Genomic DNA, 13075 nt, shown 5'->3' with positions numbered 1-13075 from the left:
TATTGTTCTTTTAAGTTGTATTATCTTTAAATTTGTCTACTTTTGAATAAATAAAAAATTTAATAATTTGAAGATGAAAATTGAAGAACTTTCCAAAGTTACATCAATAAACTTGCTAGGGGGTAAAAGAAAGCTTTGCAAGGAAACTGGCTAAAATAGGGGCATTTGCAAATAGTGCTAAATACAAGTAGGAAACTAGAGCTCCCAAATCTTGGAATCGTATTGAGACAGATTGGAAGTAATGTCTCATTTCTTGGGCAATTATTTTAAAGTCTCATTCAATTTAGGAGATATTTAAATGACTGATGATTGAGCCAGCAGAAGATCAACATAAAAAGCTTCTTGTAGAAGTTTTGCAAGTCTATAAAGATGAGCACATTAAATCCTTCTGAATTGCTTTCATATGTACATAGAAGTAAACTAGAATATAGGAGAAAAAGAGAAAAACATTGTATTTGTAGGCAGAAGACTTGGGCTCTAATTCTGATTACCCTCTGGCTGTGTGACCTTGAAAATTGAGTCATTCACATTACTATTTTCTAACAATTGGGAGTATTGAGAATATTATTATTTTACCGTATAAAGAGCTACTAAAATTTGGAAGACACTTAAACACGTAAACTGAGACAATTTTTGAAACAAGGATTATTATTCTTATTTTTCAGATCTGCAAATTTAACTTGCCCAATAATCAAACAGCAAGAAACTGACAAAACTGAGGCTAATGAATGACATATTGTAAGAAGAAAATTAAGTAATGCATAGATAAATATTGCTCTGTGCACTTTATTTATAACCTGTAGTAGGAATTAAGATTCATATTGCCCCCTGACCACTCCACTCCTTAGAGGGTTCAGAACTCAAAGGCTTAGTTAGGTATAAAGGACTTGGTCCTCAGTACTGTTAGTGTCAACATTTTTAGCTAAACAGGTTTTTGTTTGCTCATCTGGAAACTAAATCACCACTTGTGCTGTCATTTCTGTGAGAAAATGAGTTCTAAATTCTAAGAACTACAAGTTAATTTTTAGAACACAGCATGTACACAAACTAAGTATTAATAATTGTCCTTTTACTAAGCAAACCTTTTACAATGGTTACAAAAGACTACAAATGTTAACATATGTGAGAAGCATAATCTTTTCAAGAACATGACACTGGGACTTCATGCTTTTTCTCTTTTCAAAATGGTTTTTGAAATGCAGAAATCTCTATCAAATAATGGAGTAATTGTGTGGGTTTGAGAATTCCTATGGCTGTATTTCTTCCATTTAAAAAAAATGAAGGAAGTAAGAAATAACTTTCTTAGTTTAAGTTTGCTTTCCCAAGTTGTGGCTCTGGAAATATGATACTTTTATTTTTTTTGCCATTAAGTTTTACTTCTGACTTTTCAAATAAACTTTTAAATTTGATTTTGGTAAGATCAGCTATCAGAAATATCTTTACACTTAGGCAATGCCCTTTTTGAGTATTAAGAATTTCTGCCTGAATATGAATTTCCTCTAAACATATTTTAGACTCTTTGCCCTCAAAAAAACAAGGAATGTTTAGCATAATAGCCCAATGTTTTCAACAATAAAGCTATCTTTTTTCTTTCTTCCAGAAAAGAAGCTTTGGTCATTGCTTGATAGTCTTTTCCATGATTGTAGAAAGACAGAGGAACACTAAATGTGAATGGTCTTTTGCCAAATTATTGAGTTTCTTTCATAAAAAGGAGATACTGTTTTTTCATTACCTTTTCAAACCACGAGTCAAACATGAAATTGAGGATTGTTAATAACTTTTCGTTTTGTTTATTTTCCCATGTAGAAGCTTTTTCTGGTTAGAAAAACTTTCACTAGCTGCCTTTTAAAACTACTTTTAATATATTGGGAGAGCTTACAGTAAGAAATTTCCTCTTAATTTCAGATTCTATTTTGACTGACAGTTTAAGTCTCTTTCTAAACTAAACTGCTTTTAGTTATTGAAAGAGGCAGAAGAAGAACATTAATACATGTAATTATTTCTCTGCTTCTGTTTCTTGTTCTCTCCATGTCAGAGTGCCAACATGTGAGCTGTTTGAAAAAGGAGGGAGGAGAAATAGCAAGGCTTCTGAATAAATTAATTTCCCCTAATTAGAACTATATCTTGATAGTGACCCTATGACTGTTTATTGATAACGATATCTAAAGGTATGCCATCATGTAAATTATAACTTGTAAATCTTAGGAAGAAAATAGATAATGGTTTTGATAATATAAAAAACATCAATAAATTTGGCAATTTAGAAAAAATTAGATCAATTTAGCTGGTTGGTGCAAAAGCATATCAGGTCTCTCTGGCTTTGGTCCCACCTAATATAAGATTTTGCTGATTCTCAATTTTTAAATTTTCTTTCCAAAAACTGTTTCTACCATGTGTTCATAATGTTCTCTCTTTTCCGAGCCACATTTTGGCTACAAACTGGTAGTTACTCCATAAAGTCTTGCCATTTTTCTAGGTTTGTTAACAGAATTTTAAAAGTAAATAAACTTGTCTGTCTTTGCCTACTTGAGAGATTCTAACTGATTCTCTTTACAATTCACAGAAAAAAATTAAAGATTAGGACCCATTGTTTTCATCTTCATCATTCTTTCATTTTTTTTAAGTATTGATTATGTGCCAAACACTGTGCTAAGTACCCTGCATATGTGATCTTTAATCTTCACAATAACTCTACAGAGTTTGGTCTAATTATCTTCATTTTACAAATGAGAATATTGAATCCAAGACAGAATAAGTACTTAGTCGTAGCTAGTTACTAGCAGAGCTGGAATTTGAACCAAGCTCTCTGTGTCCCCTCAGGCTATGAGTTTTCCATAGACTCTGATACCTCCCTTCCTGTGCCCCACCCTTCCTGCCCTGGTAAAATAATGGAAATTCTGAAGATTCTCCACCCACTCATCTTAAACAAAACAGAACTCTTACAATGATATTTTGGCTAGTACTTGTGTGACATAAATATGTACTGTATCTTGAGATGATACATCTTTGAATTTTCTTTTGAAAAAATGAATCACTTCATGTCAGAAAATGTATTCTTTGTTTACATTTTGAGAGAGATTTTTTCAGTGTTTATACTTTATAATAGTTGTTCACACCTGTGAATGTGATAAAATCTGTGCTAAGCACTGACACCATAAGAAAATCTTACCATTAAGTCTGGGATAATTTAAGAATGCACAGTATATACTTAGTTACACTTAGTGTAGCTTAGTTCCGCAGTGTTTTTGCTTCCTTTATAAATAATTCCATATTCACCTTTCTGATATAACTAGCCATACCTCATTAGTTCTTTGTGCTGATGGTGCTAAGTTGTTTTAGCCGTGTCTGACTCTGTGCCACCCTGTGGACTGTAGCCCGCCAGGCTCCTCTGTCCATGGAATTCTCCAGGCAAGAATACTGGAGTGGGCTGCCATTTCCTCCTCCAGGGGAGCTTCCTGACCCCAGGTTCAAACCCATGTCTCCTACGTCTCCTACTTTGGCCCACGGGTTCTTTACCACGAGCGCCACTTGAGAAACCCCAATTAGTTCTTTACTAGCAAGTAACTCATGTCTATAAAAAGTGATGCCAGATGAGGAAATTCCATTTCAAATTCTTGGTGAGTTGATGTCAGTAGTATAGATTTCTAACTTTTCAAAATCCAGTTCTGTGCCCCTATTCTCCAGATATGAAGACGTGAGTCTGCTTCCTTCATTTTAAATCTGTGGATAAGCATAAGTGGTCTATTAACAGACCTTTTTTTTTTTTTACTTTTTCTTTTTTTAAAAATTTCATTGCATTTATATCATTGACCTTTGCTTCAAAAAGCATTCAACAGTCTTTAACAGAGGGAGACCATGAAAGGGGGTGTTGTAAAGGCTTTATTTTATAAAAGAAGCCATACAGGGAAAGCTTTATATTTGCTGAGTGATTTAATTCTTATACATGCAGAGGTTGGCCGTGGGCCGTGAGTAACATGATGGAGAGGCACTACTAGTTGCAGGCTCACAACCAGATTTCCCTCCTTCATTCTCTGTGTTTTTGAAAAGAGAGAGAGAAAAAAGCACCTCCTCTTGTGCTGTTTTAAAATCTACCCAAGGGGGGCGGGGCTAAGAAAAAAAAATAAAATAAAATAAAATCTACCCAAGAAAAGGGATGCATGGTATCTAGACTAGTCAATTGCCTTATCAAGATTCATAAAGTCACTTTTTTTAAAAAAATCAAGAACTGAGGAGCATATTCTCCAGGGAGAAAGATGCCTGCTTAAATCAGTCTTCTGAGTGCCTGGAGCAGAATTATGAAGGGAAAGTTCACTTATAGGAATAGCAACTACTTTGGGAACATTGGCTATATTATGCTTATGAGATATTATTAGGTGATTGTGTATTCCAAGGTAATACCTATCTCTTATAGACGGTGAATTGGGCAGACACTGTCATTAAGTAGCCGTTTATCCTTCTCTTTACCAGATAATCTAATATCTATAGAGAAATGGGGAGCAAACATATTTTGATTAACATTTTTAAAGGCTTGGAAACTGGCTAATGAAGTATTGTTAGCCAATCTCCAAAAGGTACATTATATCCTTTATAATTTTCTGACAGTATAGTGAGACTTGGCAGTTGACTGTTTCCTTCTTGTTGAGTCATAAGATAATCCTCAACTTCATATTTGATGAATACAGGTTTACTCTGCTAGACCTTTGAGTACCTCAGGGTATTCTTGTGTAAGACTGTATATATGTATGTAGGAAGGGTTTTTCCCCAGTTGTTTTCTTTTTTGCAGAGTTACTTGAGAGACATGCTTGGAAATGTAAATTTCTGTTGCAATTTTAAAAAGAATAATCATCTTCTCTAGTATGATCGATACAGACTTTAATTAAGATTAACTAAAATCATTGTGGATGCTGGCTGCAGTCATGAAATTAAAAGATGCTTGCTCCTTGGAAGAAAAGCTAAGACAAACCTAGATAGTGTATTGCAAAGCAGAGACATTACTTTGCTGACAAAGGTCTGTGAAGTCAAAGCTATGGTTTTTCCAGTAGTCGTGTATGGATGTGAGAGTTGGACCATAAAGAAGGCTGAGCACCAAAGAATTGATGCTTTCGAACTGTGGTGCTGGAGAAGACTCCTGAGAGTCCCTTGGACAGCAGGGAGATCCAACCAGTCAATCCTAAAGGAAATCACCCCTGAATATTCACTGGAAGGACTGATGCTGAAGCTGAAGCTCCAATACGTTGGCCACCTGATACAAAGAGCCGACTCCTTGGAAAAGACCCTGATGCTGGGATAGATTGAGGGCAGGAGGAGAAGGGGGTGACAGAGGATGAGATGGTTGATGGTGTCACTGACGCGATGGACATGAGTTTGAGTAAATTCCAGGAGATAGTGAAAAACAGGGAATGACGTGCTATAGTCCATGGGGTCACAAAGAGTCGGAAACGACTGAGCGACTGAATAACAACAAATACATAAAAATCTGGGCTGTGTCTCTGAGAACCTTGGGACTTTGCTAGGCTGCAGTGTCTTCAAGCAGAAAAAACTCTCAGATTTGTTAAGGGAGATCTCAAACTTACTGGCAATGAGAAGAGAGACTGGGTTTATTCTCGGCAAGGCAGAAACAGCTCACTGGGATCAGAACCTAAATAAATGGTGAGTGGTGGTGCTTGGAACCTACAGAATGAAGCTTGATACCCAAGTGGGTATCAGATTATTTGGCAGGCAAATTTATTGTACAAATTTAGACTTAAACTGAGGAGAGGGTAGGTAGCTTAGTGGGAAAGTCTGGCTTTGTATAAATAAACCTGCCTTTATTAGGTGTGGACAGTAACTTTAACCCTTTGAATTCCCTCAGTAGTAAAATGAGGGTTATGACCGCTGCCTTGTAGAGTTACTTTGAGGATTAGAAAAAATATGTATTTATTGACATAGGCCCTCAGTAAATGATAACTTACTGTTTTTATCATCATCACCACTTCTTTCAGATGTTTCCATTTTACATTTTCTGTAAAATTGTTAGTCAAGAAATTGTATAACCCAATATATTTGGCAGCTTTAAGATAGAAATACAGAGTTTGATAGGTAACTTCTCAGGATATAAAGCTTTAAGATATGTTAAGTACTTATTATTTACATAAGCATGGCTTTCTTTCCTTTCTTGACTGGCTTTGAGTAAAGCGCTAAAAATATACCATGTAGAACTATTTTTCTGCTCCTTTTTGGCATACCCTGGGATATTGCAAAGAACCATGGGTTAAGTGGGAGAAAGAAGTGAATTTCAACTAAAACTGCTCAAAATAGTTTTTTTAAGATAGAAGGCAAAAGCCTTGTTATTTAGCCCAGGGCATGCGGATAAACAGAGAGGCACATCTCAATTAAAAAAAAAAAATCTTAGGTTTGTATACTACAAGTAGATCCACACAGCTGAAAGTGGCTTTAGTTCCATTCTGCAAATTTCAACCCAAAGTTCCAATAATGCTCAAATTTAGAACTTCTATTTTTATTACAGAATTAGGAGTATGGGAAGCAGTAGGGGATTACTTAACTGCCATGTGTAAGAGCTGTGTCAGTATTGACTTTTAGCTTGGGCTCCTGAGGTAGAATGAACATCCCCACAGGGGCTCATTATTAGGAGCTGAGTCTTTGAAATAATTATATTGAGATGCAGTTCTGCATTATATTGACTCCCATCCAATATGACTGTGCCAGAACTCGACTGATATGAATTCTAAAAAGTTGATGTCTAGAATGAGCATGTAAAGAAGAGTCACACTGTTGGAAAAAAGGGAAAAGTACTTTGGCTGTTTTGAGAGTCCTAGTAATTAGTGCAGCCTTTCATCTTTCTTTTCCCTCCCAGTGCTTAACTCTAAAACTCAGTTTGTGTATTAAGCATTTATTTATCAAGCATATATTAATTGTCTACAACAAGCAAGGTACTATACTAGACTGAAGATAGCAAGATGGCTAGGATAGGGTCCCTGAACTCTGCAAACTTACCGAGTAAAATGTATGAAATGAAGACAATTATAACACACTATTCCTCTGCTCATGCTTGTCTTGAAAGTGTTAGTTGCTCCATTGTGTTTGACTCTACATCTTGAAGATAACTTGAAAAAAACCTGCATGATATGGCCTTTGCTTTAGGCCTTTAACAATTTAACTAGAGTTACATATATGAAAGAATGTAGAAAAATCCATAATTAGGAGTAAAATGTGCAGTATAGAGAATGTTCTGTCATCTTTATTGGCCAAAAGGTCTCTGTTGACCAGTCAAGGAAAAGTCATGGGAAAAGATGAACCTGAAAGTAGGAACATTTTTAAGGGTTGAAGAAGAGGAAAGGTATTGTAAGAGAGATGACTATAGAATAAATAACAAGAGATAATTTGGAAGAAAATCTGACCAAAACTGGTGGTATATTGAATTTGAATGAGTGATTGGAAGAGCATGGAGTCGACAGAAAAGAGTTGAAAATTAAACAAAGGTTTAAGTTTCACTGATTGGAGAGAGATGATATCACTGATGTAATGGACATCTAAGAAAAGAAAGCAGATTAATAAGAAGAAATGGGACACTAAATAAAATATTTTTCTTTCTTTAGATTTTTAGTCCTTTTTTTGGAGTTGACAATCAAAAATGTTTATTTGGGTTTAATTCAGAAATGAATAGAGGTCCTCATTACAGTCATATTCACTTAGTTGTGAATTCTGGTTAATTGCCAGAATTGTGTTAATACAGCATTGGCCTAAAGTAGAAAATCATATTGAGTTTCTAGCACATTCATTAAGGCCCTTGTTTTGATATTCTTCAACCAAAAGCTAGACTGAGTGAGACCTGGGTGGTTTTCCTTCACTTCTCCAGATGGGGCAGTTTGGATGCCGGGGCACCTGTGGATGATTTGGGAATGAGATGTAGCAGCAGTGCCAGTCCTATACCCCAGTGCTTTTAGTAAACAAAGATGCTGACGGACCGGGCACTTGAACTCTCCATGGTTCCTTTATCATTTATCCTAAACTACCCAAGTGCAGAGGATTAAATTGTCAGAAATGATTAGTGTTATTACCATGCTAATTGAATTAATATAGTCATGAAGTTGCTCAACTTATAATTCAAAATAAAAATCACTCAGTGTGTATAGTAACTAGAATCTAGCTGACACTATTTCTGCATTAAAATCATCTATGATGAGATGTTAAGCAACAAAACCTTCAAACTGATTTATTTTGTTCATTGTCTTTGCTTTTATTTGCAGCTCTGGGAAATGTCAGTGCAAAGTGGGTGTCACTGGTTCTTCATGTGATAGATGCCAAGATGGATATTACGGCTTTAATAAGAATGGCTGCTCACCCTGCCAGTGCAATAATCGGTCTGCCACTTGTGATGCCCTCACAGGTACACACTTTCCTTACTGTTTTATGTAATTAGTCTGTGTTCTTTTCATTTTGAAGTCCTTCTTCTCTGAGTTAATTCTTCCCAAAGAGTTTGTAAGTAGTTTCTAAGTAGGATGTAATAGGTCATAGCAAGCAAAACTCCTTCTACAACAACTACATATATATATATATATACACACACATATATATATAAAGTTTATATATATATAAATTTCAAAAATCATGTTTGTTGGCAATACATGGAAGCAATGAAAACTATATGAACTAAAATTCCAGAAAGGGTAGAACTCTTCCTAAGTAAGCTGATGTTCACCAGCCATTTTCCTTTCAAGGGACATTTGCTGATTCTGGGCACAGACTAAGGAGCGGGCTTGGTCCAAGTAAAAGGATTCTTCTTGAGGAAGGATACAAGAAGAACTTTTGGCAGTCATTTGGGGCTTCCATTATGAATTGGAAACTAGAGGGGCCCTAAACACAAGGCCAGTTTTCCCACAAGACGTTAAGTGACTGTGCAGGAGATGGAAGGCTGGCCCAAAAGGTAGAAAGAAATTTCTCAGTCTTATAGTGCTTAGGAGACAAAATCTTTTTAGCAAGAAAGGGCCTGCTGCAACATATGACCATCTCTCTGAAGACATTGCCAGATTCAAAAGGTAGATTGCGTGGGATTTAGGCTCACATCCATTGCTCACATTCTGGATCTGTTGCAGTCTTTCAGGGCTAAAGAGACACATATACCTTCTGGGTTCTCAATCAAAAGCCTTAGAAGGCTGTGACCAAGAAGTAGTGATGAGCCATAGGTGAACTGACTCATACTAAAATTGAGTTCATCCTCAACCTATCTCAACTTCTGTTTGAATTGGGGTGATCCTGTCATTACATCTGCCTAACAGAGGAAAGAGGAGTCATCTGTGGTTCTTTTGTACACTGTGTCTGTCAACTAAAACAGAGGACAATCCTGAGGTAGAAAAATGTGGCCAATAATTGAGAGAAAAGCAATGGAAGCAGATCCACAGATGACCCAGGTATTAGAGTTATCCTAAAATGAATTTAAAATAACTAAAGTTAATATTTTAAGAAAATAGAGGAGAAAACAGACAAAACAGGTGAAAAAGAGGCAAAAATTCAAGAGATTTGGAGTAAAAAAAAATAATCAAAAGAACAATCTAGAATTGAAAAATACAACATCTGAAATTAATACCTCATTGCATGGACTTAATAGCAGTCTACAGGATACTCTGTGAAGACAAGGTTATATACTATTGGATACAGTGAAGACAAGGTTAGTAGATTCAAATACAGTTCAGTTTTAAATATCCAAACTTCAGCATAGAGAGAAAAAATGCAAAGGAAAGAGCAGAGCAGAAAAGACATACAGGACACAGGCAGAAGGTCTCACGTAAGTGTACTTGAAGGCTCAGAAGGAAAGGAGACAGATACTGGGGCAGAAGCAAATATCTAAAAAGATTATGGCCCAGAGTTTTCCACATTAATGAAAGAGACCAGTTCACAGATTCACACAACTCAGCAAACCGTAGGCAGTATAGGAACAAAGAAAACCATATCTAGGCAAACTTAGTTAAACTGTTAAAAACTAGAGACAATTAACTTCTCTGGTCTTCAGTTTTCCTAAATGTAAGGATTAGAGATACTTCCTTGGAAATCTTTTTTCCCCCCAACAACAAAAATCAGAACATACTAGTCTGACAAGTAGCCAATGTTTTTATGAGATTAAGGTAGCGGAATATTTGAACAGAAAGTACTCTGGGAAAAAAATCTGTGTTGAAATCTTATTCTTACAAATTGATTTAGAAGAAATTGTGTTATTTTTTTCAATTACACGATCTAGTCCCTGCCTACTTGCCAGTTCTATCTTACGCTGTTCTTTTTCTTTCCTGTTCGTGATCCAGTCACACTGGCTTCTATTTCTAAAATATGTCATGTTCCCTTGTCCCAAGGTTCTTGCACATAATCTTTCCTCTGCCTGGAATAGTCTTTCTAATACACTTGTACCCCCACTCCTGGCCCCTTTGCCTTATTAAACCATATCCTTCCTTCAGGCCTTCAGTTAAATGTTACTTTCACTAGAAAGCAGTTTATGCTCCAAGCTAAATGACAATTTTCTCAATTATACACTCTCATATACATTGGTATTTTTTCATAGCACATATCACAGTTTGTAATAATATATTTTATTTGTGATTGAGTCATATATGGTTTGTTCACTACATTGTAAATTTCATACCAGTTTTGTTCACCATTTTACACATTTAGCTTGGAAATTAGTCCATAGTAAGTATTTACTAACTTTCTGTTGGAGGAGTGAACAAGTGGACGAGGAAAGATGACTTGTAGTCCTGGATGACTGAAACGCCTCACCACGTTGAGCTGGTTTACATTGCTCCCTAGTTCATTTGTGGTGCCAGGAAGCAGTCTACACTGCTGGTTCTCATTTCTGATTTTCCTCGTGGCAGTGAGGTAGCTCTTTTAAATGTCACGTAAATCCCAACCTGTTTTTGCTCAGGAGATAATTTAAGGCAAAAGAAATGCTTTTCATGGTTATGATTTCTAAAGGCTAGTAATAAGAAATAAATGATTTCTCTGTTTGAAAGTACAATAAAAGTGGAATCTAACATGAAAGAGTATAGATACTTGATATGACACTGCCAGTTTAATACAAAATCAGTCTTTCCTTTTGTCTCAAAGTTTGAAAAGATTTTTCTTTTCCCAACAGTGTCGTAGTACACACGATTGCCCTCTGGTGGCCACTTACTACGTTTTCACAGTCCTTACTCCCCCCACGCCCCTAATCTTACCTATACCTTATATTTTAGATTGAATTAGATTTTTAAAGTAACCTTTTTGTGATAAAATATATTGAGAAAAATATTTTGGAAAGCAATATGTATCAGACATTTGACCTGTCTCCTGAGAAACCTGTATGCAGGTCAGGAAGCAACAGTTAGAAGTGGACATGGAACAACAGACTGGTTCCAAATAGGAAAAGGAGTACGTCAAGGCTGTATATTGTCATCCTGCTTATTTAACTTCTATGCAGAGTACATCATGAGAAATGCTGGGCTGGAAGAAACACAAGCTGGAATCAAAATTGCTGGGGGAAATATCAATAACCTCAGATATGCAGATGACACCACCCTTATGGCAGAAAGTGAAGAAGAACTAAAGAGCCTCTTGATGAAAGTGAAAGAGGAGAGTGAAAAAGTTGGCTTAAAGCTCCACATTCAGAAAACTAAGATCATGGCATCTGGTCCCATCACTTCATGGGAAATAGATGGGGAAACAGTGGAAACAGTGTCAGACTTTATTTTTTTGGGCTCCAAAATCACTGCTGATGATGATTGCAGCCATGAAATTAAAAGACGCTTACTCCTTGGAAGGAAGGTTATGACCAACCTAGATAGCATATTTAAAAGCAGAGACATTACTTTGCCAACAAAAGTCCGTCTAGTCAAGGCTATGGTTTTTCCAGTGGTCATGTATGGATGTGAGAGTTGGATGGTGAAGAAAGCTGAGCACGGAAGAATTGATGCTTTTGAACTGTGGTGTTGGAGAAGACTCTTGAGAGTCCCTTGGACTGCAAGGAGATCCAGTCAATCCATCCTAAAGGAGATCAGTCCTGGGTGTTCAATGGAAGGACTGATGTTGAAGCTGAAACTCCAATACTTTGGCCACATCATGCGAAGAGTTGACTCATTAGAAAAGACCCTAATGCTGGGTAGGATTGAGGGCAGGAGGAGAAGGGGACGACAGAGGATGAGATGGTTGGATGGCATCACTGACTCGATGGACATAGGTTTGAGTAGACTCCGGGAGTTGGTGATGGACAGAGAGGCCTGATGTGCTGCAATTCATGGGGTGGCAAAGAGTCGGACACAACTGAGCGACTGAACTGAACTGAACTGATGTATCAGAAGTTTTAAAAATACTTCCCTGATCAAGTATTCTTTTTCCCAGAATCAATTTTTAGGAAATAATTCAAAATTCATAAAAAGCTTTATGTTCAAAGATGCTCACCACAGTGGCAGTTATAATTCTAAGAAATTAGACAACTTTACTTCTAACCACAGGAAATGAAGCAAATCAAGTTATCTAGGCAATACATTATCAGAGCACAGAAAATGAAATCTTGACTTACCTTGTACTAATTACTTAGTCTTTTCACTTAGGAGTTTGGCATTATAGCAGTAACTGCCTAATGGTATGTTGTGAAGATTCAGTGCAATATGTTTATACAGAGCCTGGCTCATTACAAGCAGCAATAAATGGGCTTCCCAGGTGGCTCCGTGGTAAAGAATCTGCTTGTGATGCAGGAGACTCGGGTTCAGTCCCTGGGTTGGAAAGATCCCCTGGAGAAGGAAATGGCAACACACTCAGTATTCTTGCCTGGAGAATGCCCTGGACAGAGGAGCCTGGCAGGCTGCAGTCCCCGGGGTCCCAAAGAGTCAGACAACAACGTGAGAGAGTGAGGGAAGCAGGACATACAATTACATGTGTCCTGCATTTAGACTGTTTAAGAAGCAAACCCAAAACTTCTCTATGGAAAAGAGAGATTCAAGGAAAAGTATTGAAAATCTTAGTAACAGATTTCTTTGGGTGATTTTTTTTTTTCTTCTTTATGCTCTCCTGTATTTTTATAGATTTTCTTTCTTCAACACATATTTCCCTTAAAATG

General features: G+C 36.6%; 1 protein-coding gene across 1 annotated transcript in view; it reads left to right on the top strand.

Moving 5' to 3' along the window:
• Positions 1-13075, top strand: part of MEGF9 (multiple EGF like domains 9) — an 81591-nt gene that overhangs the window by 54567 nt on the left and 13949 nt on the right. The window contains exon 3 of the mRNA XM_081528385.1: positions 8247-8386. Within this exon, the coding sequence (XP_081384511.1) occupies positions 8247-8386 (140 nt within the window). The remainder of the gene's footprint in view (positions 1-8246; positions 8387-13075) is intronic.

This window comes from Giraffa tippelskirchi, chromosome 1, assembly GCF_054371585.1.
Source record: "Giraffa tippelskirchi isolate mGirTip1 chromosome 1, T2T-mGirTip1v1.2.pri, whole genome shotgun sequence".
Taxonomy (NCBI): domain Eukaryota; kingdom Metazoa; phylum Chordata; class Mammalia; order Artiodactyla; family Giraffidae; genus Giraffa; species Giraffa tippelskirchi.
Note: the sequence above shows the minus strand (reverse complement) of the source record. Positions and strands in the feature narration are given on the sequence as shown.